We start from the raw sequence: 27102 nt of genomic DNA, 5'->3' as shown, positions 1-27102 counted from the left end.
TAGAATGGAATTATTACATTAGGGATAACCTAGACCTGAGATCGTCAAATATTGTTAAATATTAAGTTTTGTGGCCCAGTTCCTTTGAAGGCCATGGAACTACCACAACATTTAAAGTAGATGAAAGTTGAATAAAGCAAGGATTGAAGGGCCTGCAATGGGCTCATCTTCAGGATCTGAAGAAGCACGGGGGTTCTGAGGGTCACAGTTCAAAAAACTGATGATCTAATTTGTCTATGTTATTGTATAGACAGGACTCTGAGGACTAGAAGGAAAAGGGTGCCAACATTTACCTGTTTGATAGGTAAGTGGATGGGGTGGTAGGGAAGTAGGTAGATAGCATAATCTCTATGATGTAGAAACGCACTCACACATCGACACACAAAATCATTTAGTCCTCATGACATTCTAAGAGATAGACATTTATGTATTAGCAAGTATCAGCAAAGCTTTTAAACTTTTTCCACGTTTATTTGAGAGGCAGAGAGATAAAGAGACAAAGAACGAGATCTCCTACTCACTGGTTTACCCCCCAAGTGCCTACTGCAGCTGGGGCTTGGCCAGGACCAACACTGGGAGTAGAACTCAATCAGTTCTCCTGCATGGGTAGCACGGACACAGTGAGCCATCACTACCATTTCTGAGTTCACCTTAGCAAGAAGCTGGAATCAGGAGCTGGCAGTTGAAGGTTGGTACTCCAATGTGGGATGCAAGCATTTTAACCACTATGCTGAACACCCACACTTTGCTATGTTTTAAACACATATCACATATCCCTTGTACTTACTTATGGCAAGCATGATAGTTTGGAAAGTATGATAGTGTGATATATGTATAAGGGTACTTCAAAAATTTCATGGAAAAATAAAAGGTAAGTTTATGTTGGTGTAAAAACATTATGAAATCCATGAGTAGTTTTATCATAATACCCATTTTCCATGTTCGGAACACTTAGATTCTTCTAGTTATTTTGAAATATCATAGAGAATTACAGACCTTTAAATTGATAGAGTTGGGGCTGACCTCTGACCATGTACTTTTTGGTGGTAAATCTGTGTTCTTTCCATCCTGTCTCTACTCTGATGGCTGGGGGCCTTGTAAAATGTCACACACACACACACACACACACACCAAGTGGTAGGAACAGTAGCAGGGTTGGTACCAAGAACTTCTGCTTCCTGGTCCCAGATTTTAAGTCATATAACCTGTTCTCTTAGCTAGCAGTGAAGTATACATGTTAAAAAGTAAACAGAATATTGCTGGCGCCGTGGCTTAACAGGTTAATCCTCCGCCTTGCGGCGCCGGCACACCGGGTTCTAGTCGCGGTCGGGGCACCGATCCTGTCCCGGTTGCCCCTCTTCCAGGCCAGCTCTCTGCTGTGGCCAGGGAGTGCAGTGGAGGATGGCCCAAGTGCTTGGGTCCTGCACCCCATGGGAGACCAGGAGAAGCACCTGGCTCCTGCCATCGGAACAGCGTGGTGCGCCGGCCGCAGCGCGCCTACCGCGGCGGCCATTGGAGGGTGAACCAACGGCAAAGGAAGACCTTTCTCTCTGTTTCCCAATTCTGTCCACTGCCTGTCAAAAAAAAAAAAAAAAAAGTAGAATATTGAGTAAGCATTCAAGTAGAAAAGGAAAGACACCCCAGTAGTGTTGACCTTGAGTAGGATTAATGTCTTAGTTCCTATATTTTAGCAACTAATTGATCATATAAGATGACTGCAGGGAAAGTGTATTCACAACAGTTTTGTGCTGTGTAAGTATTGCTCTTAGCCTAGAGAATTGGCAAGGAATTGAGCTTTCTCGTTTTAAAAATTATATAATGAACTATTTTTCTTCAAAGTGTAGTTTCTTTATGGCTTGAGTACTAAAATTTGATGTTGAATAAGTATTAACTACTTTTATGTGTTTTTTTTTTTAGATTTATTTATTTATTTGAAAGAGCTACAGAGAGGCAGAGGCACAGAGAGAGAGAGAAAGAGAGAGAGGTCTTCCATCTACTGGTTCACTCCTCAAATGGCCGCAAAGGCCAGAGCTGTGCCAATCTGAAGCCAGGAGCCAGGAACTTCCTCCCAGTCTGTCACATGGGTGCAGGGGCCCAAGGGTTCCGGCCATCCTCCACTGCTTTCACAGGCCATAGCAGAGAGCTGGATTGGAAGTGGATCAGCTGGGACTTGAACCAGCGCCAATAGGGGATGCCGGCACCACAGGCAGCAGCCTCACCCACTATGCCATAGCGCTGGTCCCTACTTTTATGTTTTCTAAGTTTGAAAGATATATAATATGTAATCATTAACATTCGTTTTATGTTTAAAACATGAAAGCAAACACAACTGACAGGCATTAAACCAGAGCTCTAGTATGATACACATAGAATCGCTGTGCTTTTTGTTGACTTATGCTGAGGTCTGCCAAATAACAGCCTTATTATGCAGATTCTTCGAATAACAGGCCACGGATATCTTAGTAGAGACTTAGCGCTAGTTGCTGACTCTCTGGTTTTCCTTTTTATCTGGACCGTTTAGGGGAAGGAGGCCTTCAGGATGCATTTTTGTTTCTTCTCTTGGCTACAAGTATTTTTTATATTTCTCCTTTTTAACCCCTGAAGTTTCTTCCTTGAGGACAAGGGATTGTATTTCATTTTATTTGTGTGCCCCAAAGTGCCCTTCTTTCCTCCCCAGCACCTCACATACTCCTGGCACGAAAGTCCTTGGTTAGAGGGAGTGGAGCTGAGCGAGGAGGGAGATACCAGGTCAAAAAGGCAAGAGCTCTGGAGTCAGTGTTTCTTCTTCCCTGGACTGCAGCCTGAGTGTCTAGTGAATAGAATGCATTAGAAATTTTTCCATCAGTGTTCCTTCCTATTGAAAAGCTGCAGCTGTAATTGTTTCTTTCTTTATTTTGTTACCAAAAATTTTGCAACATTCCATTAAGTCCAGCAAGTATTTAATGAGTAGCAAGCACTGTTTAGGGACTGGGGATACAGTAAAGAACACAACACTGTGCTGGTCTGAGGAGCTCACAGTGTAGTGGACAAGACAAACACATCACAACTGTCCTGCCGAATACTATTGTGCATTGTGAAACCACATGGTTTTGTAGTGTTGGCACGTAGGATGGACTACTTGGTAGCAACAGGTACCTAGGAGAGACACTTCAGAGTTTTTTTAGGCAGGCTTTGGGGTAGGAGTAGAGATGTGGGTTACCCAACAATTACAGTAGCTGCAGGAACAGGTGTGCAGCATATGAACAGCATGGTCACTGGGGTGAACCAGCAGAGAGTTGGGAATTGCTAGAGTGTGAACATAAATGCAAGAGGTGGCAGGAAGCAAAAATACAGAGATTGACAGGGATCGAATCAGAAAAACAAAATATGTCACATGATCCAGTTTGAATATTGTCTCCTGGGCAGTGAGGAGCTGGTGAAAAGTTTTAAGGAGGGAGAGTTTTCAGCTGTGCAGTTGTTTTTTTGTTTGTTTGTTTTTTGTTTTTTAAAGGCAGAGTTAGAGAAGCCAGGAGCCAGGTGCTTCCTCCTGGTCTCCCATGTGGGTGCAGGGCCCAAGCACTTGGGCCATCCTCCGCTGCCTTCCCGGGCCACAGCAGAGAGCTGGACTGGAAGAGGAGCAACCGGGACAGATCCCTGGCACCCCAACTGGGACTAGAACCTGGGGTGCTGGCACCACAGGCAGAGGATTAGCCAAGTGAGCCGCGGCGCCGGCCACAGCCGTGCAGTTTGTAGAGTGAACTTTCTGGAGTGTGGGGGAAGTGCTGGAGAAGGCAATGTCTCGAGGTGGAAGAGCAGGTCACATCAAGAGGGAGCCTGAGCTGAGACTCCAGTTGTGGGATAGGGGAATAGGATACTGATAAGAGAAATGTTTAAGAAGTTGTTTGGGGTGTGAAGTGTTGGGCAGAGAGGTAGGTCACTTGGTTGGTATACGTAATATAGATCTATTACTTTGTTTTCCTGTTTTAGACAGCATGTGTCAGACATAGCTGGGACTTTCTTTGATGTTCATCATCTTGAAACAGAGGCTAACCTTTCACATACACTACTGAGTTCAATCTTCCCCTTTTCTCTGGGACATAGGTATAATAAGAGAATGCGTCAGGAAGTGCTTGGAATAATGGAATTGAACATATATTGTTTTTGTGCAAGAAAATTTGAAATCCATGCATAATTTTTCCAAATATGCATTTTCTATGAATTTTTGAAGACCTCTTGGTGTACATGGATTTCAAATATTTTTTTTGGCACCAAAGTAACTTTACCATTTAATTCCATTTTCCATGTCCTTTTTGGAGTATGCTCATATTTTTTTCAAGATTTATTTATTTAAAGGGGAGAGTCACACACGCACACACACACATGCACACGCACAGGCACACACAGTTGGAGGGAGGGAGGAAGAGAGAGAGAGAGAAAGACTGAAAACTTCCATCTGCTGGTTTGTTCCTCAAATGGCCTCTGGGCTGGGGCTGGGCCAGAACAAAGCCATGAGCCCGGAGCTCTATCCAGGGGCTACCACATAGGTGGCAGGGACCTAGGTATTTGGGCCATCATCTGCTACTTTTCCAGGCACATTAGTGGGGAGTTGGATTGGAAGCAGAACAGCTGAGATTCAAACTAACGCTCTGATATGAGATGATGGCATTGCGGGAGGCTGCTTAGCTTGCTGAACCACAACACCAGCCCCAGGATTCATATATTCTAAAGGGCATAAATCTTCAGGGATTTTCCCATGGTCAAAACTGCTCCTGAAAATACTGTAGAGAATATCGGGATTGAAGACCAGCACCCTGTTTCTCTGTAAGTCCTGTACAGCCACTCTCTGTCCCTCTTGACATGGAAATAGATGACTCTTTCTCATTTGAGCAGAGAATGAAATAGGTGGCTTGGATGTGGGGCCCATGTTTTATGAAGATGTAGACCTTTGGACGTGAGAATTATACTGAGCCTGATGAGATGTCACCCTAGGAAAAGCGTGGAGGATGAAGGGCGAGGATCAGTTGTATGAGGTGAGGAGCACCGGTTCATTTTTCTCGTTTCTCAGTTCCAGCTCGTCTGGGGCTTATCCTTCTTAACCTCATGGATGAAATGAATGGTTCCATTATCTTGTACCTTTGAAAACATGCAAATTCAATGTCTTCATTAATATGAAGACAACATATTTTCCTTGGTAGTATATATGCATGGTGGAGTATTACTCAGCCATAAAAAGAATGAAGTCCTAACATTTGCAACCAAATGGATGGAATCAGAGGTCTTTTTGCTAAGAGAAATAAACCAGACTTAGAAAGGGAAATATCACATATTTGCTTTCCTATATGGAAGTTAATATGCAGAGAGAGAGTATAAACTGTGTGACATATTACTTGGCATATAGATATATAAATTTTGTCTGCTGAATTATGCCATCTACATAATTTCTTTCCTCACTTGATGATCATTCTCATGAATCCTGTTATGTGATTTTAATGCCCCATTGCCAATCAAAATAATATCTATGCGTTCAGTATCTACATATGAAGTGAACATGGAAAAATGTTTAAAAATTTTAACTCTAAAATAAATAAAATTTTAAAAATAAAAAAAATTCATTTAAAATGCAGAGAGAGAGAGAGAGAGAGAGAGATCTTGCATCTACTGTTTCATATCATAAATGCTAGCAACAGCTGGGACTGGGCCAGGCCAAAGCCAGGAACCAGGAAGTCAATTTGGATCTTCCACAGAGTGGTGAGGATCAAGTGCCATCACTGGATGCCTCCCCAGATGCACATTAGCAGGGCGCCGGAATTGGAAATGGATCTGAGACTTGAACCCAGGCACTCTAACATAGCCTGCTGATGTTGCAAGCAGTGTTTAATCACTGCCAAATCCCCATCCCATGTATCTTCTTTTTCTACAGTGAACAAAGCAGGTATAACTGACAGGTTCAGAACTTCCTGTGTCCCAGGTCTTTGGTCCCAATTAAGTACAGTACAAGTTACCTATTTTTATGGCAGAACAAATTATCTTAATTATAGGAAATTGGAATAATGTACTAAGAGGATAGATGAAATTATATTTACTTTTGCCTTATAGTTTGATTCTACTCCGTGAATGTACTGTGCTAAAAAAAAATGTTCACTGAGAGATGTCCATTTTGTTGAGTTTAGGTTAAGCAGCACCCAGTGAAGATAAACAATTGGCGGCTGCTGAATACTTGGCTGTACTACATATTAGTGAGTTCAGGAGTTTATTTTATCAGCTGTCCCAGATAATGATTTTATGCTAATAAAATCATCAAGAGATGGATTTGTAAATTATACTAAACTGGCAGGAGTGCTACTGGGCATAAAATGAAATTCTGCTTTTTATTAATTTCCTGGGCGTCTCTGACTAGTAACAGAATCATTTTCTACCTAGGATATCTGTTCTTTTTGAGTAGCCCTGCTTAGCAGAAAAATTATAGATCAGGGGTTTCTTAGCATGAAATTAGAGCAATGAATTGGACACTTTGATCCAGCCACGCTATTCTGTTGGTCTCATTCAAAGAGGTATTTATGACTGAAAAGAGTTATTTAGAGAATGATCTCCAAAAGGCATCCTTCATATCCCTTCTGAGAACTACAGTACAATCCATCTATGTCTGCAAAAAAATATTCAAGCCTCAACTTACTTGGATATTTTCTAGAAATACTTGGAAGGTCACTTATAATAATCTACATATATAGAAGTAGTATAGGTACATAATATATTAATAGACAGAGGATGGTTGTGTCTTTTTTCAAAAATTGGTAAGCCCTCTTCTTAAAAATATTTCAAACTACTGATCTAGAGCACTGTTTCTAAAATAGGTCAATGATTAGGTTATTCTGAGACCTTTATTAAAATCTGATTCCTGGGGCTGCTCCCAGAAGGTTCTAGTTAAATAGGCCAGCCCAGAAGAGTGGTTACCAAACATGAGTGAGCATCGAATCACCTTGAGGGTTGTGGGGTTTTTTTTTTTTGAAATTAATTAATTAATTAATTTGAAAGGCAGAAGATCTGAGAGAGTGAGAAAGAGAGGGGAGAGAGAGAGAACCTTCCACTTTCTCATTTAGCCCCCAAATGGCCAAATGGGCTGGGAAAAGGGCCCATTGGCCGGGGTGGCAGGACCCGAGTACTTGGACTATCATTGCTGCCTTTCCAAGTGCATTTACAGGCAGCTGGATTAGAAGGGGACCAGCCAGGAGTCTAGTAAAGGATGCCGGCATTGCAGTCATGTAGCAGGCTGAGCCAGGAAACCGGCCCCACTGTGAGGGTTGTTAAAGCACAAGTTACTGAGTCCCACCCCTAGTAGTTCTGACTGAGGAGCATTGGGGGAGGGGCCTGGAGACCTGCATTTCTAATGAGTTTCCAGGAGATGTAGCTGGTCCAGGATCCACATTGAGAATCATCACTCCAGGGTGGCACCTGGGACACAAGTGACGCCAGAGCTCAGGCAAAGTGGCAGAGATGGAGAGGGAGAGAGGAAGTTGGGGGGAGGGGGAACGCTTCTATCTACTGGTTCACACTGCAAATGGCCACAATGGCTGTGGCCTAGGTTGAAACCTGGAGCCTGGGATTCTATCCGGATCTCTCTTGTGGGTAGCAGTGGCCTAAGTACTTGGGCCATCCTCTGCTGCCTTCCCAGGCCATTAGCTGGGAGTTGGATCAGAAACCAAGCAGCCAGGGCTCCAGCTGACTCCCTAATACAGGAATGCTGGTGTGTGATAGGCAGCTTAACCCCCTGTGCTGCAATGCTGAACCCAAACAACTAGTTTTTACACTACGGTTTTCAGTGTTGTGGGGCCGAGGATAAGAGCACCAGTGCTATATTCAGATAGATTCAAATTAACACGGGGAATTCATGTAAGTGGTTTAATTAAATACAGTTGCAGCTCTATGAGGTACTTATTTGTATGTGGAAAAGCTGGGACCATCCAGTCCCTCGTTATTTGGCACATCTCTACGATATTTAGGAATAGAAATTGCACCATTACCCATTTTAAAAACAGGTTTTAAGATCAATAGGAAGAGTACGTGGGTGTTCATTGCAATTCAGCCTTTTTAAAAATTAAGAATTGACAGATTGATAGGAAATGAAGTATGTGGTAAATGTAGCAAACCCTAGAAGCTTTAAGGACAAGACAACTCATTTTCTTAGTATTACATAAAATATATCCATTGGCAAATAGCATTTTTTTTTACAATAGAGCATAAGATTAGCCGTTTAAATGCCTGCACAATGTGTAAAAGCTTCTGCTAGATTAAATTATGTAGAAGAGCATTTCTATAATGCTTAGTGTCTGATCCACTAAACATCACTGGCACATTCGAAGTTTAGCAGGCATTATATATGTTTATTGTTTGGCAGGCAATTAAATGAAGATGTCTCTGTGATTTACAAGAAGGAAGCAAAGCTCTGCCACATTGGTTTAGGTTAATTTTTTTTTAAAGTTTTTAACTCTTAAAATAATTCTGTGGTAGCTTATTTTCATTTTTTATTTATTTGAAAGAGTGATAGGGGGTGGTGGCAGGGGGAGGGAGAAGAGGGAGAGAAAGAAGTAGGGAGGAAGAGAGAAAGAGATCTCGCATCCTGCTGGTTCACTCCTCAGATGGCTGTAACAGGTGGGGTAGGGCCAGGTCAAAGTCAGAACTCCATTCTGGTCTTCCACCTGGGTGGCAGGGGTCCAAGCATTTGTGTCATCTGCTGCTGCTTTCCAGGACGCATTAACAGGATCCCACTGGGAAGCAGAGCATCTGAGACTGGAACATGTGCTCTGAGCTGGGCTGCTGGTGTTGCAGGCATCTGATTTACCCTCTGTGCTACCACACCAGCCCCATCTGTTTATCTTTTGAATTGCATAACTTGTAGCCTTTTATTTCATACAGTTGTAAAATTTGAAATAAATAAGTAGGGCCACCCAAGGTTTCAAGTATTTTAGGGAAACAGAACATATCACATTTTTGGGAGGTACTTGAGTACTTTTTGATCTGTGTTCTCTGTAGAGAGACCCATTTAAATATGTTATGCATTTGATAAAGGATGCCTTAAATGGGGTCATTCTGTAATTAGAACAAATGAGAATAATGTCCCAGAAAACTCCTCAAGGAGTATTACAGTCTTTTTAGAAAATCACTTTAAGAGACTATAATTATAATAGAGGAATGATGGGGAGAGGGTTCTTAGTCAATTTGGCCCTGGAAGTAGAACAATTCCAAAAGTCTTGTAACTTTGTGACATGAATGCCTGGTTGTCCTCCACTGGGTTCTTCAGAACAACACTTTGAGGAACTGATTTGCAGGGCAGCTCACATCAATGTCAGTATGCAGGTATTGTACCTTGTATGCACAGGCTTCAAAGAGCACGCCCTTGGGATGCAGGCCTCAATCCCACTCCTGGTCCCACCCTGAAATCTGAGACACTAGACCACTCTGAGCTGCCCATTGTGAAGACAGGAATGGGTGGGTCAGGATTCAGCCAGGAGACAGAAGCAGTAATTTGAGTAGGAAAAAATGTATTACAAAGAGTAATTAACAGGGGATTGGAATGTGAGAGATTGGTGAGCACAAACTAAGGACAGCTCTGAAGAATGGTGGAATTGCAGAATCCTCCCTCTGTATCCATTGGAGATTGGCTCTAGGACCCTGCATGAACACCCAAATCTGCGGATACTCAAGTCTCTGACAAAAAAGGTGAAGTGTTTGCATAACGTATGCACATCTTCCTGTATACTTTAAATTATCTCAATTATTTATCATTCCTAATACAATGTAAATGGTATGGAAATAGTTGTTACACTGTACCGTGCAGAGCATAATGACAAGGAAGAACATCCTATATGGGTTCAGTGCAGGTGCAGCCTATTCATTCTGGAGGTTTTCGATCTGTGGTTGGTTGAACCCATGGATAGAGAACCCTCTGATGTAGAGGGCAGATTGCATAGGGAGCAGCCACTTCCCCAAGCAGAGAGAGAGCACCAAGGAGGAGAGCCATGCAGGGCAGGGCTGTGCTCCCAGTCCATTGGACAGCAGGGAAGTCCCCGTGCAGTCTACCTTTGGATGGTGTGAGGGAGGGCATGCAAGCAGGCACTGTCCAGGGGAGGATTTCCAGGGAAGCCCTTCCTGCTGAGTCTGGGGCGGGGGCGGTGTCCAGGGATAGCCAGGCTTTGGGAACGCCCTACCTTGGGTGCTGCTGAGTGCTTGGGAGCTCAGCCTGTCCACCCCTTTTCCCTCCTGTAGGGTCTCTGCACCCTCGGTTGACAAAGTTTTTGTCCAGTGGGACAAGATGCAGTAACTAAAGGGCCAGAACACATTTTCACAGAGTAAATAGTAAGTGGTTTTAGAGCTGAGAGACATAATACCTGGTTAACTGGTAAAAGATTTGGAGACTTTCTGTTACAAATTTTAAGACAAATGAGATAAGTACATTTTTTGATTTAAAAATTTTTATTAATATAAAGAGGATAAATTTCATGGATTTCATAAGTGCAATTTTTTAAAAAAAGATTTATTTATTTGAAAATCAGAGATACACACAGAGAGGGAAAGAGAGATCTTCCATCTGTTGGTTCACTCCTCAGATGGTCACAACAGCCTGTGCTGGGCCAGGCCAAAGCCAGGAGCCAAGAGCCAGGAGCTTTATCCGGGTCTCCTATATGGATTCAGGGGCATCCTCTGCTGCTTTCCTAGGCTATTAGCAGGAAGCTGGATCAGCGGTGGAGCATCTGGAATACAAACCAGTGCCCATATGGGATCACAGGAGGCTGCTTTACTTGCTGTGCCCCAGTGCTGGCCCCTCATAGATGAAAATCTAAGATTACCATACTTCCCTCCCTGCCTGTCGCTCTCCCTCAGTATCCTTCCTTCATTCCTTTTCTTTTTTTTCTTCAGCTTTTGAAAAGCATGATTTCAATCCACTCCATAACCACAGGCTTAATGCACCACAAATCGTAATATTCAAGAAGTAAAATGTAGAAAGACCACAGTTCCCCATGATTATAAATAAGGGCTGAAAACCACAATCAAATCATAAGATGTCTGTTTCATTCCTATACTTTTTTTGTATTCTATATTAATTGCCACATATCAGAGAGAACATATGATATTTGTCTTTTGGGGACTGGCTTATTTCACTAAGCAGGATGGTTAGTGTAACAGGTGGGTGGGTCAGGATAGAGTCAGATAGATTGAGATAAAAGTCCTATACTGGTTATCAGGAGTAAATGAAATGATGACTACATATTGCCCCAGGCAGAACGCGACTGGCCACATCATCCAGGTTCAGGAAATGCTAAGTGTTGATACTGGAGAATTTTCTAGACCACAGGTTGCTCTCTGAGTAGCTAAATAGTGCTCTCACCCAGTACTGCTCATTAATAACTTTAGTTTAAGGCCGGCGCCGTGGCTTACTAGGCTAATCCTCCGCCTGCAGCACCGGCACCCCGGGTTCTAGTCCCATTTGGGGCGCCAGATTCTGTCCCAGTTGCCCCTCTTCCAGGCCAGCTCTCTGCTATGGCCCGAGAGTGCAGTGGAGGATGGCCCAAGTTCTTGGGCCCTGCACCCCATGGGAGACTAGGAGAAGCACCTGGCTCTTGGCTTTGGATCAGTGCGGTGTGCCAGCCGCAGCATGCCGGCCGTGGCGGCCATTGGAGGGTGAACCAATGGCAAAAAGGAAGACTTTTCTCTCTGTCCCTCTCTCTCTCTCACTGTCCACTCTGCCTGTCAAAAAATTTTAAAAAAAATAATAATAACTTTAGTCTAAATAGATGGCTGCCCGTAAGGGCTCTCATTCCAGAACCTCAGAGACCACAGGTGGCAGCCTGTGCAGGGCTCTTAAGTCAATCTAGAGCTGCCTTTTACAAAATCAAATAGAGCAGCATGAAAAATACTCATTTAGCTCAGTAGGGATAAAGTTGCTTCCCAAAATGTGCATTTATGTATGCTGAGTCAAGACATCATGACTGTAGGTTGTAGTCTGAAAGAAATGTTCAAATACAATTTTCAATGGGCAGCTCAAGTCCTTGCCTGTTTGTCTGCTTTGTCTTTCTCTGGGCCTGGGACTTGAGCGGGAGGTGGCAGTTCACGTGAGGGCTCTTCCAAGGTTTCTGCCTGGGTAACAGTGGGTCATCTTGGCCTTCCTAGCTTATACCTTAATGATTCCATGCTATTTTCAATCAACTGAGTCATGCTCTGCTATTCCAAAGAAAGCAGAAAGATCAATTCCCTCTAATAGGCAAAGGGTACTATTTTATTTTCATGCATCACCAGTGACCTTTCTAGACCAATAGCCTTGCTCTCTAATTATTGCCAGAAAAAAAAGAGCTAGAGGACCAGCATCTGTGGAGACTTCATTAATGTCTAACTGCTTACAGTTTTCAAGCACAATAAAAATGACCATGTTCAATGATGTGATCAGTTTTGCAGTTGGTTCAGTTTGGGGCTCTCCAGTCAGGACTGGGTGTGTGTGAGGGATGTATTCAGGTTGTGTTCATTTTTGTTGTTGTTGTTGTTTGTTTTTTGTTTTGTTTTGTTTTGTTTTGTTTTTGACAGGCAGAGTGGACAGTGAGAGAGAGAGAGAGAGAGAGAGAGAAAGGTCTTCCTTTGCAATTGGTTCACCCTCCAATGGCCGCCGTGGCTGGCGCGCTGCGGCCGGTGCACCGCACTGATCCGATGGCAGGAGCCAGGTGCTTCTCCTGGTCTCCCATGGGGTGCAGGACCCAAGCACTTGGGCCATCCTCCACTGCACTCCCGGGCCATAGCAGAGAGCTGGCCTGGAAGAGGGGCAACCGGGACAGAATCCGGCGCCCCGACGGGGACTAGAACCCGGTGTGCCGGCGCCGCAAGGCGGAGAATTAGCCTAGTGAGCCGCGGTGCCGGCCTAAGTTGTGTTCATTGTTGATGTGTAAGTGACATTGTGCTCCTTTAACTACTTTCCAGTCAAAATGATTGCAGCCTGATTCTGCCTCGAAATGTGGGGGAATTAATTACCTATTACTTTAAAAACATTTGCTGGGTGTTAGCATGTACCAGCTCTAGGGATTACTAAGGTAACCAAGATACAGTTGCAACAGAATTCCTACCCTGCCAGTGGGCCTGTTGTTGAACTCTGCAGTTTTTATGAAAAAATACCTGGGGTGTTTGACCCTGGACCCCTTATACTTCTGTGCTATGCAAAACTACTTTGAAAGCCAAATGCTCTCTGTGATTGGTTATTTCAGTTCTGATGTTGTTTGCGTCTTCTCCTTCTCCTTCTTCTTCTTCTTCTTCTTCTTCTTCTTCTTCTTCTTCTTCTTCTTTTTTTTTAAGCTCAGTGAACCACCTTTGCTGCTCTGGGAGTCGCACATCTGTTGGATGAAGGCCAGGGACTGATCTGAAGATCAGTGTGCAGGGGATCTGTTCTAGGGCAATAGTCAATTCGTAGGCTCTCCCATTTTTCAGTGGCTCCATGCTCACATATGGGCCCAGAAAGAACCTTATCTTACTTTTTATGTTTCCTTTCAAATGATAACAGCAGCTTTGTGTGATGGGAAAATTCTATCCTCACATGAGCATCGTGTTAGTCTTTGGGTTTCACTCTCAGGCTCACATGCTTTTGCGTTCATGGTTGGTTCAGTCTCAGCGCCAAAGTCGGCTTGTGAAGCAGGCTGACCTCAGCAGCCTGGAGTTCTGTGCGAGGCTGCCACCGTTTCTCTCTGATTACATCTGCGCTCCGGACTTGACTTTCATCACGGTGCTATCTGTCAGCATTGATGGTTATTTCTGTCTTTGCAATATCATCTGTGCTACTGCTGTTTGGGCTTATTTTCAACAGCTCCGAAGCCATTCTCCACATCAAAATTAGGGTTTGCACCCAAGGAAACATTTTCTAACAAAAGTATTGCATAGTCTTTCCAGCATTTCTTACCCCAGTTGGAGAGCTGTGAGAATTATGTGCTTTAAGCAAATCCACTTTGTTGCCAAACTTGTTAAAAACTCAGAGAGAGAAAGAGAAATGACCGATTGTTGTCCAGGTGAAACACTGAGCCAGTGCTGTACCTTTTATAATGAGTTTGCTCTTCCCTGTGGAATGGTTAGCTGAGGCCAGCGCTGTTATAAATGTCACAGGCGTGAGTGTCAGGGGCCACTGATGTCATCCTCATGCCCGCAGCTAACATAAGAAAGCTGTGGATCAGAGTTGAATTCCTTGACTATAACCCATTCAAGTTTTGTGGTTTTTTTTTTTTTTTTTTTTTTTTTTTTTGGTCAGTGACTTGGAGTGCTTGAGACCAGAAGTGTTTTTAGCTGTGGGATTATTTTTAGGTTTTAGAATGTGTGAGCATATGTGTGTGTGTGGGGGGGGGGTTAGGTGAAGGGGTATGTGTTTACAGAAAGAGAGAAATGTATAGAGAGATTTTGAGGATGAAACCCAAGGCTGAACATGAGATTCATTTGTGTTTTCATATGTCCCTTATTCACACAGTCTGAAGAAGGCAATTTTATATAATCTTTTATATAAGATTTATAGTGTGCCTGCGTTTTGATTGCAACCCATCATATGGTGTTAGTGGTGGAATTTTCCTCTTGTGGCATCTTGTCGGTGCTCAGAAAGTTTCTTATTTAGGAGCTTTTGGGATTAGAGGTGCTCTCTCTGTAGCATGAATCTTGATGGCTCGAGGACTCTGAGTGAGAGGATCAAGATTTCAAGAGTGAGGCACTGGAAGTGACCTGCTGGGATTTGGTAGGGACAAATGGGCGGTTGTGAATTTGCCTCATTTCAAAGGGGAGACTGCAAGCTCACAGCAGCTCCCAGGGAACCAGAAGCCCTCCTGGACTGTTAGTAGGGAAGGAGCTGTTTGAATTCTACTGGTGCTATTCTTTAGGACGAGTGTTCTAGAGCAGCTGCCAGGGTGAGGCAAAGTCTGGAAAGCTTGGCAGAGGGGGAACTGAGAGGAGCAAGGCATGTTTTGCCTGGAGAAATGAAGGCTTGTAATGTGACGGCTCTTTCCCAATAATCAGCTTTTCTTTATACATTCCTTAGAGGAGAGCTAAGATCGACAGGTACATTTCAAGAAGCAGAGTTTGGACTTTTTTTTTTTCTTGAGAGAGAGAGTGAGTGGGAGCCAGCATGCCTGTCTGCTGGCTCACTCCCCAAAAACAATAGCCAGGGCTAAGCTAGGCTGAATCAGGGAGGTGGCGGCCCAATCTGGGTCTCCCACGGAGGTTAGCGGGAACATGGTTACTGTTGTCATCACCACTGCCTCTCATGGTCTACACCAGCAGGAATCAGGAGGCAGAGGTGGGACTCAAACCCAGGGACTGGGTGCCTTAACCACTAGGCCAAATATCTACCCAAGGGCCTTTTGGAGGGGGATTTTCTTTGTGGTAGGGATGCTCTACAACATTCTGAGTGCTTCGTGTGACAGAGGCTGGCTGATTGGGAAGATGCAGAGTTGACTTAAGCATTTGGTTGGGAAGTTGGATCAGGTGAACTCAGTGCCCCCTCCCCCCACTGAGGTTGTACAGTGGCCACTTATCTTCTTACCACCAGGACACACATCATAGACGTAGTGTAGTCAGTCTTCAATTCATGTTTTTCTTGACCAGAACCCTTACCATCAGTGGCAATCAATTATAATGGATATTTTGAATTAATGTAAGTAATAGCAGTATTGAAAAGATAGAATTTTCATAATGATTAATATGATCATATAATCACCCATTTTCCCATATAAAATGTTGGGATAAGGGTCTGATACTGTCAGATTTCAAATACCAGGAGATGTTTAGCCGAGTATGGGGTAGGACCTGTACTCCTCAATGTGCTGACTGCTCTTGGTGCTGAAACCGCTGATTTGCTCTGCATACACTGCATTTTCTAGCATTTTCTTGCTCCTTTAAATAGTTTCATTTGTAATACCAAAATTAAGCAGATAGTTACCACATGTTTACTTTTGAATTTAATTTTGCCTTTAAAACTTGTTTGAACTATCAGTGAACTTCCAATCTCTTTAAATTTTAAGACTTCAAATCTCCAAAGTAATAAACTGAAACTGATTTCTGTTAGATTTAGAATGCTTCTATGAAAAATGTTTTGCAAGCTATGTCCATGGGTTTCCTGCATCTCATCTTCTACCATTTTGCCAGATTTGTGGTGAAAGCATTTCTCTCTTAATTTTTTTGAGGCAAGTTATGTCTTTTTCCTATTGAGTACATATTGAGCCCTAAGGCCAGTTCTGTTAAAACTTTAGAATGCAGGATCTGTTTTCCAGATTCCTTTATATCTGAAAAGCATGGATTTTATGCTTGCTTAGGTTTGAGTTTTGATTGGCTTCTACCAATGCTAGGTTTCTTTTGGAGAGCAATGTAGTATGGCAGTTTGGATCAGACATGATTACTACTCAGTAACCTGCAGCAAGAGCACTAGAAGAGGAAGAGCCTCAGGTTTTAGGCGAAAAGGTCAAATCAAATTGAGTTTGACATCAGATCGTAGTATGGTCTCCTGCTATCATAATGGTTTATTCCAGAGTTTTCGTGTTGTTTACCTTACTTTTCTTTTACGTTAGGTGGTTGCCTCTTTGATGAGCCATACAGCACCTGTGGATACAGTCAAGCCGAAGATGATGACTTCAACTGGGAGCAGGTGAACACCTTGACCAAACCAACTTCTGATCCGTGGATGCCATCAGGTTTGCTTTTAGTTTTAAGTTTTCTGTTTAAAATAAAGGATGCACAAGAGTCTTAATCATAGTAAATGTTCGCTGGATAGCGGTTGAATGAATGCAGGCATTGGTCCTTGTGACAGTCAGACTGATTAGCTGTGCGAATGGTACGTCACCAGTACCAATTACAAGAGTTTTAACTCTGTATCAGCCTTCCAAGTCTAATTAAAGTTTTCTTCTTTATCTTTGTGTACACCTTAGCTAGATGAATGAGGAAACACCAGTTGATTCTTCCCCAGGCAGCAGATAAAGGGAAATAGATGGATCTGTCTTCTGGCAAGTGTATTGAATGGATTCAACTGTAGATGAGGAATCTAAGTAACTAAAGTCTCATCTGTCATTGCGGAACTTGGAGGCGACTTAACTTTTGTCAGTAACTGGGACTTACTTGGCTCCTAGAAAGCCTAGGAGTATGCCTGATGTCATTGAAAACATTTTGAAGATAAAATGGTGCTGAATAAATGTGCATATTTTCTCCACTATCGATGTGCTCAGTAAATTTTCTAACAAATGAAAGACATTTGTTCCACTGAACACCAAGGCAAACTCTACTTCCTGTTTGGAAGGAGGGGTAGGCCGGTGGTGACTGTTGATCATGGTCCTAGACCCCTTGTCAGGCTGTGATGTCACATCAGACAGCCCTCTCCAACTTTAGAGGTGCAAAATCATAATATAGTTGGGGTGATGGCTGTGTTCCTTTTAGTATTCAGTCTGTGAAAGATATTCTGATTTGCATTTCAGATAAAATGCAACTTTTGTTATTTTTAGCAAATATAGAGTTTTCCGTTCGTGTACATGCAGCAGCAGTTTTAGTTAGTAAATCATCTTGTCGACGCAGCCTTTCAACATGGAACAGAGGTCAGTGCTGTCGTGCCGGAGCTCGAGGGGTTGCAGTGCCCACCACTTCCCTGCCCTTTTCTTCCCGCACCGAGGTGAACTCCTTATAACTTCAGAGAGGGGAGCACTCAGCCATTTAGTGCCAGGGTTTGTCAGATTTCAAAACCTTCCTATCTCTTGGTAATTTTCCTCCAGCTCACACTCTGCTTTCCTTTCTCTCTCTCTCTCTCTCTCTCTCTCTCTCTGTGTGTGTGTGTGTGTGTGTGTGTATTGTGTGAGTGAGTGCTTTCAAATGTGACTGCCTTGGAATCTGGGGTGCATGTTCACTGCCTGTCCAGATTCTTGCTCTCGTTCTTGCTGGTGAGGGGGCCAGGGAGGAGGAGCACAGTGGTGCTCCTTCTGCTGAGCTGCTCACTTACACACCCTGAAGGCCTGTCGGTCTTAGCACTCTCTCCCAGTTGTCCAGCCTGTGTCCAGAGCAGGACAGCCGTGTCCAGGGACGGCTGAGGCTGTGGGACTGGGAGGTGGGAGGCCAGAGAGGGTGGTAGAAACGTGTGACTTGGTCACAGCTGATTTCTCTGAAGAGTGCACCCACACTTGCTTGGTTTGTTGTCTTCTCATTTGATGAGAGATTTGTAATTTTCCATATTAGGTAGTTGATGTCAGTACTATGATCTTATGTGAAGCCTGACTTGGAAAAATTAACTTAGCTAAAGAAGTTCAACTGTTGAAGAACCTTTTCCAGCCAAGATAATACCCCTACCCCATAAAAGAGGCTAAAGGAATCTTTTCTGCTCACCATCTTGTTGTTTTTTTTTTTTTCTTTTATTTTGACAGGTAGAGTTAGACAGTGAGAGAGAGACAGACAGAGAGAAAGGTCTTCCTTCCGTTGGTTCACTCCCCAAATGGCCACTATGGCCGGAGCTGTGCCGATCCCAAGCCAGGAGCCAGGTGCTTCCTCCTGGTCTCCCATGCGGGTGCAGGGGCCAAGCACTTGGGCCATCCTCCACTGCCTTCCCGGGCCACAGCTGAGAGCTGGACTGGAAGAAGAGCAACCGGGAACAGAATCAGAGCCCATATGGGATGCTGGCGCCGCAGGCAGAAGATTAACCAAGTGAGCCATGGTGCCTGCACCTTGTTGCTTATTTTTTAAATTTTTATTTATTTATTCACACACACACACACACACACACAGAACTGCATCTGGAGCTTCAGTTCCCAAATATCCACAACTGCTGGAACTGGGCCAGGCCCAAACCAGGAGCCTGGACCTGAATCTAGGTCTCCCATGTGTTTGGCAGGCTCAACCACTGTTGAGACTTCCCAGTGCGTGCATTAGCAGGAAACTGGATTCCGGAGCAGGGCCAGGACTCAAAGCCAAGTACACCAATATGGGGTGCAGGAGTCCCAGCTGCTAGGCCAAACATCTGCCCCCCCCCAGTTTTTACCTTTTGATGTTGTATACTACCTTCTCAGACTGTTTTAAAGTTCACTTTTAAAATATAGAAAGCCTAGAGTCCTAACAGGCCATTCAAAATGATAGTGAAGAATAAAATTCCAAGTGCATCCTACAACAGTCAGATAATTGGAGGAACAAAGGGGAAAGTGAAAACTGATGGCCTTTGACAGTTCTTGTGCACTGAGGAAGTTGGGGCATTTAAATGTTCTGCTTTAGTTCATTCTGTTTCTGTTGACTAATAGAATTCTTGGTGAATCTCTCAGGCCTTTGTATCTTAAGATCTCTGAATATTACATCTTTAAATGCTTTTGTCAAGTCCATCTGATTAGTGATCATTACAAAAGGTGTGCCCTAGGGATCCTTACTTCGGAACCAGGGGACAGCTCATTGTTTGTGTGTGGTTTGAGTTGTCAGCATGTGAGTGATGAGAAATTTCTTTACCCCTTTGTTGAAGTTTATGTGCAGGGGTGCAGATGAGATTTCTGAAAATTCATAGTTCCATGTGATAATTTTTCTGCCATAATATAGAACCATAAATGCTGCTGTTTCTTTTTCTATTATTCACTTTAAAAGTTTGTAGAAGATGCACAGTTTTTTTTTTTTTTTTACAGGCAGAGTGGACAGTGAGAGAGAGACAGAGAGAAAGGTCTTCCTTTTGCCGTTGGTTCACCCTCCAATGGCCGCCGTGGCTGGCGCACTGCGGCCGGCGCACCGCACTGATCCGATGGCAGGAGCCAGGTGCTTCTCCTGGTCTCCCATGGGGTGCAGGACCCAAGCACTTGGGCCATCCTCCACTGCACTCCCTGGCCACAGCAGAGAGCTGGCCTGGAAGAGGGGCAACTGGGACAGAATCCGGTGCCCCGACCGGGACTAGAACCTGGTGTGCCGGCGCTGCTAGGCGGAGGATTAGCCTATTGAGCCGCGGCACCGGCCTTTTTTTTTTTTTTTTTTTTTAAAGAAAGTTCTTCCATATGCTGGTTCATTCCCAAAATGTCCACAATAGTCAAGGCTGGGCCAGGATCCCCAATTCCATGCAAGTCTGTAATGTGAGTGGGAAGAACACAAGCACTTGGACCCCCATCTGCTACTCTCACAGGTTCATTGACAGGAGACTCAGTTGGAGGTGCCAGGACTCTAACCAGCACTCAGATGTCCTATGTGGGACGCAGGCACCCCAAGTGGCAACTAGGCTTGCTGTGCCACAATGTCCACCCCTTGTATTCATCTTGTATTCATTACCACATTTTAGTCTTTAAAATGTTTTGTGAATCCTAGAGTATGCTAAACATGATGTTAATTACTGAGAGAGCTGAAGGATTATAAGAAATCATTCCTTCTTTCTAGGAATTATCTTTTTGTGGAAAAAAAAGTTACAAAGATAACATTAGGGAGCAATCAAAAATTGTGTATACCTCCTTCTTTGATGGCCTGTTCTTTCCACTGGGATCTCACTTGCAGAGATCTTTCATTTAGGTTTTTTTTTTGCCAGAGTGTCTTGGCGTTCCATGCTTACAATACTTTCATGGGCTCTTCCGACAGATCCGAATGCCTTAAGGGCTGATTCTGAGGCCAGAGTGCTATTTAGGACATCTGCCCTTCTATGAGTCTGCTGTGTATCCCGCTTCCCACGTTGGATCATTCTCTCCCTTTTTAATTATATCAGTTAGTATTAGCAGACACTAGTCTTGTATGTGTGATCCCTTTGACTCTTAGACCTATCATTATGATCAATTGTGAGCTGAAATTGATCACTTGGACTAGTGAGATGGCGCATTGGTACATGCCACCCTGATGGAATTGTATTGGAATCCCCAGGCATGTTTCTAACTCTACCATTTGGGGCAAATCAGCTTGAGCATGTCCCAAACTGTACATCTCCTCCCTCTCTTATTCCCACTGTTATATTTAACAGAGATCACTTTTCAGTTAAACACCTAAGAATAAATGTGTGTTAATTACAGAGTTCAACCAGTAGTATTAAGTAGAACAAAAAAATATTAAAAGGGATAAAGTATTTAGTTGTACATCAACAGTCAGGACAAGGGCTGATCAAGTCATTGTTTCTCATAGTGTCCATTTCACTTCAACAGGTTTCGTTTTTGGTGCTTGGTTAGTTGTCAACGATCAGGGACCTTGTCTAAATAAGATCGGAGTCGGCGAACTCAAAAGGCTTCCATAGCCTTGGCAACTCTTGACAAGAGCCTAGGGAGATTACTGACGCCATAAACAAGAGTGTCAATTTGTTAAGTCAACAACAGGAGTCACTGTGCACTTACTCCTCATGTAGGATCTCTGTCCTTAATGTGTTGTTCAATGTGAATTAATGCTATAACTAGTACTCAAACAGTATTTTACACTTTATGTTTCTGTGTGGGTGCAAACTGTTGAAATCTTTACTTAATATATACTAAATTAATCTCCTGTATATAAAGAGAATTGAAAACGAATCTTGATGTGAATGGAATGGGAGAGGGAGTGGGAGATGGGAGGGTTGCGGGTAGGAGGGCAGTTTTTTTGGGGGAAAAGCCATTGTAATCCATAAGATGTACTTTGGAAATTTATGTTTATTAAATAAAAGTGAAAAAAAACTGTATGTAATTAAGTATGGTATAGACTGTAAGTATTCTAAGAGCAGTTTTCTTACTGTAAGCCCAACATGTTATAAAAGTGTAGGGAATTGGGTTCAATTGACTCTTCTGCCCAAACAATGTAGTTAAATTCTCAAAACATAATCGTTACAAGTGAGGAACTGCCATCTTATAAACTTGCATGTATTGTTCTCATGTATAGATTTAAAAACTGAGTTCCCAATATGTGTATATAGCTGTAAGCTTAAGAATGATTGCGTTGCAAGGATTTTCTCCTTTTCCACCTCCTTGTGCTCTTCCTCCTTTTCCTTTTCTGTTAGCCTGTGCAGTGTGATTCATTGCTTTCAACAACAGATTGTCAAGGTGGGCCTTCCATTCAAAACCGGAAATGAATTTTATAAATTTCTCAAGGTAAATCAGTGGCAAAATCAGATAACAACCATAGCCTTTCATGGGCTAAGTTTTTTAAACCTTTTCTTAAAATAGTATTGACCTTGTCTCACGAGTATGTGTGTTTGGCCTCTCGGGTGTTTCTTGGTTTGTTAACCAAGAGTTGTCAAAATGTGTCCTGCTGACCAGAAGCAGGCTGCTGCTAGCCTTTCCGTGTTTTAGAAGCTGAGAATGGTTCTAAGTGTTTTGCATGGTTGAAAAAAATAAAGCAAAAAGAATAATATTTTGTGACACGTGAAATTCAAATTTCCATGGCTCTAGGCAAAGATTTTAAGCATACAGCCGTGCCCATTTGCTTATAGATTGCCCATGGCTGATCTCAACCAGTAAATGGCAGAACTGAATTGTTGCGATGGAGACCATTTAGTTCACAAAGTGAGTATTTACTTTTTGGCCTTTTGCAGAAAAATCTTGCTGAGTCTGGTCTTAGACTTGACACCAGCATATAAGTGTTGTTTTAGACTCTTGGTTTATATTGTTATTGTTTTCTCTATTCATATTATAGTTATTAATACAGAAACTTTATTTCAGTTTTTCTTTCAGGTTATGTGTCTTCCAAATATTGGGCTATGAAACTCAATAAGAAAAATAAACATTAGGGATTTTTCTCTCTCTTTCTCTTGAATGTTCTATTGTTGAAAAGCTTTATGATTTTCTTTATTGTTCAATGCCAAAACCTGTGTTGTAATACCATGATTCTAATAATTCATTAAAAAGTATGACAGTGAGAGATTAAAAATTTCAGCTTTTTGCCTTTTTGTAGCCAATGCTTCTGTGTGTGGGTTTTTTTTTTTCTCTTTTTCTTCATGTATGAGGTTATTTTTAACCTTACTTTAAAAAATTTAAATACAGTCTGGAGCTTCATAGAAGCTGACTTGGTGACTGCTCCGAGGCAATGACATTAGCTCTGTAAATACGTGTGTAAGGCAAATAAATACCAAATAGCATGGAAAGTTCTGTTTATAAAGTCGACCTTTATGTTACAGTAGATTATATTTTTGCAACTAACTCCACACCATTATGGTTTTCTTGTCAAACTACACCAAACCTAGTTTCTCCTTTGGTGGTGTGTGGTTCACTTCACATCAGTTGGTTTTCTCCATTAGCAATGGGGAAATTTATTCAGATTTCTTAAGATTCACCATTTTCAGCATAAGAGCTTTGAGTAAGAATTCATATATGATCCTGGGACATGTTGTTAGCACTGTTGGATTATATAATTTTATGTAGAATATTACAGCACACTGTATAGTCATCACATAGATTAAGACGTATCCAGTGATTTAAAAACACATACCTGGTTTGACAGTGTTGATATTTTTGTATTTTGTTACTGTGATACATTTGGATCTTACTGCTCCAGTTTTATAACTTGATATTTAAGAAGTCCCTCATTTTATGTCTAAAATATGACTGTTTTATGAAAAAAGAAAATAAATCCATAGTATTAAATATATAAAAGTTGCTTATAACCATAGTTGTTTGATACATGTAGAATTGAAATTTATCCCCTTTCTTATATCTTTAAATCATCACACCTCTAAAAAAAGGTTTTGATTAAGTGAGTTTGGGTCCTAATGTTGGGAAAATGTGATTCTCCTGGTACTATTCCAGTAGGATGGTGTGTAACTGTCATGAGCTTTCTGTGTCTTTGTTTTACATGCTGGGCACTGGGGATGGTGAGGAGGCTAATCTTGTGGAGATGCTGTGACTATGGAAGGAATCATGCCTGTGGGGGTGCGTGTGGAAGGCAGAGCAGAAGCGCTGGGATAGAGCAGCAGTGCGCCCTCTTAGTGTGATGACCCAGAAAATAGAAAAATGACTACATGGATTTGTTTAGAGTCAATCCACATTTGGAAAAGTTGATGGAGTGACAAAGTAATTGAAGCTTTCTCTTTGGGTGCATTGATCGGGCATATTTCTCTTATGCTGGGGAAGGCTTCTCTATTTATTCACACTCGAGGGCTTAGGAAGTAATAAAGAGAGACGACTCTGGGCTTGAAAAGGCTTTTGGCCCCTTAAATTTCAGTGTGTATCTAGTGAGAAGCATCTTTGGCATAGAATAGTCAGACAGTTGTCTAATTATCTCACTCATTCTTTCAACATTCAACAAATGTTTGTTGAACACCTGCTATGTGCTCAGCGTTGTCATAGAGGCTCCAGCTTCCTCACGGGAGGGGAACCAATCAAGATCCCTTCCCCATGCACCTTATAGTCTCTGTCTCTTCAGATCTTTCTGGGGTGGGGAGAAGATTTTATGGCTTGCAGCCTTATTTTACCTCATTCATTAATGAGTTGGCGAATATGTAAAAGGCAGTCCAAAATTCAGTTAATCAAACTCAGCACACCAAAGTATCAAATTTAGCTTTCCTGTTTGCTGTATCTCTTTAACAAATAAAATGACAATAAGAGCAAAGAACAAGAAATAGCCCAACTCCCAGGCAAGAGCCAGTGCAGCACCTTTTTGATCAATCTGCCTTGTAAAACGAGGTAATCTTTACCCTGAAGTGACACTTTGAGCAGCTGACAAGTTCTGCTTTGCTATATATCATTTGATCCTCATGATGACCCTGGGAGATCAGGTGATATAACCCCATGGTATACCATAGGATGCTGACGTTCAGAGAAAGAACACTGGGCCCTGGCTAACGGGTGAGAAAAACAGCCTCTTCCTTTTCTCCTCTGAATGTGTGAGTGCTCTTCCTACCTGAGCACCTGCGTCAGGTGAGGGGGATAGTGCTGTATCTCAGGTGGCATCTGGGCGTACACGAAGAGACTGTTCACCTTGGGGGCTGCATGCCTGCCCTCCCTGGTTCAGCTGATGGCTCTGCCGCTTTGGAGCTATTGTTCTGCATCAAGATCTGCATTCTTTAATATCTGTAAAATAAGAGGTTAATTCAAAATATTTGTGGAAAATAGAATTAAAAGTTAATTTTATTTCAGTGCCAAAAAAACTTTAGAATCCATGATACCCATTTTCCATGAACTGTTTGAAGACCCCTTGTATGCATGGATTTCAAAATTGTTTGCACTAAAATAAACTTACGAGTTCATTTCCATGAGCTTTTTGAAGTACCCTTTAGGAGTGTATGTTTATGGGGCTGTACGTGGTCCCGTCTACCTGTACTGGGGCTGTAGCTGCAGTGTCTCAGTTCTCCTGCTAGTGACCTCCCATGGCAGAGGCAGGCAGTTGATGAGTAAGCAGAGTCTGTATTGTAATGATGGATGAGGCTAAGAACTCCATCAGGATAAGGGCCTGGGAGCAAGGGAAGTGGAGTGTTTGCTGAGGAGACCGTCTGAGCCAAGACCTGAATCAGGTCAGGACCAGGAGGCTGTGGAGGCTGAACTAGCCAGGCGAGGGGAGAGGGGAGGCAGGAGAAAGCCCTATGATGGGAGATGAGGGGTGTCAGATCACACAGGGGATATGCCTGGGACCCACTTCAGATAAGTGCTAATCAGGTAAGAACCCCATAATCCACATCAAGAGCTTAGCTTGGTCCCTGGCCCGAGACAGTGTTCAAGAAGTACATTCCTTACTATTATTTTATTGTTATCAACTATCAGGAGCAACATGCTATAAAGTAATTTCTTAGCTTACTTTTGGCTGAAGTGGGCAGTTCATGCCATATGTTTATTTTCTCCTCTTGGTGACACCAAATAAGAAACAGATGATCTAGATCTTCATCGAATTTTAGAATGGACCAAGGAAAACTCACCAGCTAAGGGAGCTAATTGCAATATTAATGATGTTTGTTCATCAGGATGCTGGGATTTGAGGTAATTGCCAGCTCGTTTCTATTTGACACATTTTGTTTGTGGTCCACTGTAATGTCTTAATAGAAGTGAACACTTAAAATTATTTGGTGGGAAGCACTGAATTTGGCATTATTTTAGTTGAGCCCCAATATTTCCAGCCACTGAACCCAGGAACTGAAAATGGTTTCATTGTCCTTGACTATCCCATCCCATCATTCCATACATAGGTTTCCTCTCAACTTCCAGACACAGTATCCCCACTAATGAACATTCTTCCTAGTTCGTACTCAAATCACCTTGGTGAGGCCTAGAATGGGCTTCCAGTTAGCTTTTAAATGGTGAGTGATGAGACTTGATGAAAAGAAATTGGACTGCAGTTGTAGTCTGTCAGCAGTTTCTAAGTCACAAAATTTAGAAAAATAAACTTTAGATGATAATGGAAAAACAAACTGTTTCAGATCAGTGATCTGTGGGGAGCTGTTCGTTAAACACCACTGGGCTGTGTAGCCTTGTTTCCACATGGGTGTTGACAAGTGAGCCCTGCTCAGCAGCCATGGCTGGGTGTGTGGGGAATGCATGTATGGGGAATATCTCACTTTCATTAGGAAAGAAGGAAGGCTTTGTTTAATTCTTGAATCACATATCTGATTTAGATTTTCTGCCCATTTAAAAAAATGGTGGTATATATAACACAGAATTTACTGTTTGTAACCACTTGTAAGTGTACAGTTCAATAGCATTAAGGGCATTCACACTTGGGTAACCACCCATATTCACCCATCTCCCTAATTTTTGCATCTTCCCAAACTATAAAACTGTATAATCTTTTTTTAAAAAGATTTACTTTATTTATTTTAAAGACAGAGTTACAGAGAGGTAGAGACAGAGAGGTCTTCCATCCTCTGGTTCACTCCCTGGATGGCCACAACAGCCAGAGTTGTGCCAATCTGAAGCCAGGAGCCAGGAGCTTCTTCCAGGTCACCCATGTGGGTGCAGAGGCCCAAGGACTTGGGCTATCTTCTGCTGCTTTCCCAGGCTATAGCAGAGAGCTAGATTCTCAGAAGAGGAGCAGCTGGGACTAGAAGCGGCACCCATTTGGGATGCCGGCGCTCCAGGCAGGGCTTTAACCTGCTGTGCCACAGTGCTGGCCCTGAAAAACTGTATACTCTTTAAAAAAAAAAAATAACTCTCCAGGGCTGGTGTTGTGGTGTAGCAAGTTAAGTTGCCACCATCAACGCCGGCATCCCATATGGGCACCGGTTCTCAAGTCCCAGCTGCTCCATTTCTGGTCCAGCTCCCAGCTAATGTGCCTGGG

The 27102-nt window shown here is 42.8% G+C and overlaps 1 protein-coding gene across 2 annotated transcripts in view; it reads left to right on the top strand.

The window, feature by feature from the left end:
• The window catches only part of PTPRM (protein tyrosine phosphatase receptor type M), an 884602-nt gene that overhangs the window by 193700 nt on the left and 663800 nt on the right, over positions 1–27102 (top strand). For both annotated transcript variants that reach the window (XM_062201377.1, XM_062201376.1), the window contains exon 2: positions 16542–16664. In XM_062201377.1, the coding sequence (XP_062057361.1) occupies positions 16542–16664 (123 nt within the window). The remainder of the gene's footprint in view (positions 1–16541; positions 16665–27102) is intronic.

Source organism: Lepus europaeus, chromosome 9, assembly GCF_033115175.1.
Source record: "Lepus europaeus isolate LE1 chromosome 9, mLepTim1.pri, whole genome shotgun sequence".
NCBI lineage: Eukaryota > Metazoa > Chordata > Mammalia > Lagomorpha > Leporidae > Lepus > Lepus europaeus.
The sequence above is the reverse complement of the archived record's forward strand: the minus strand, read 5'-3'. Positions and strand labels throughout refer to the sequence as shown.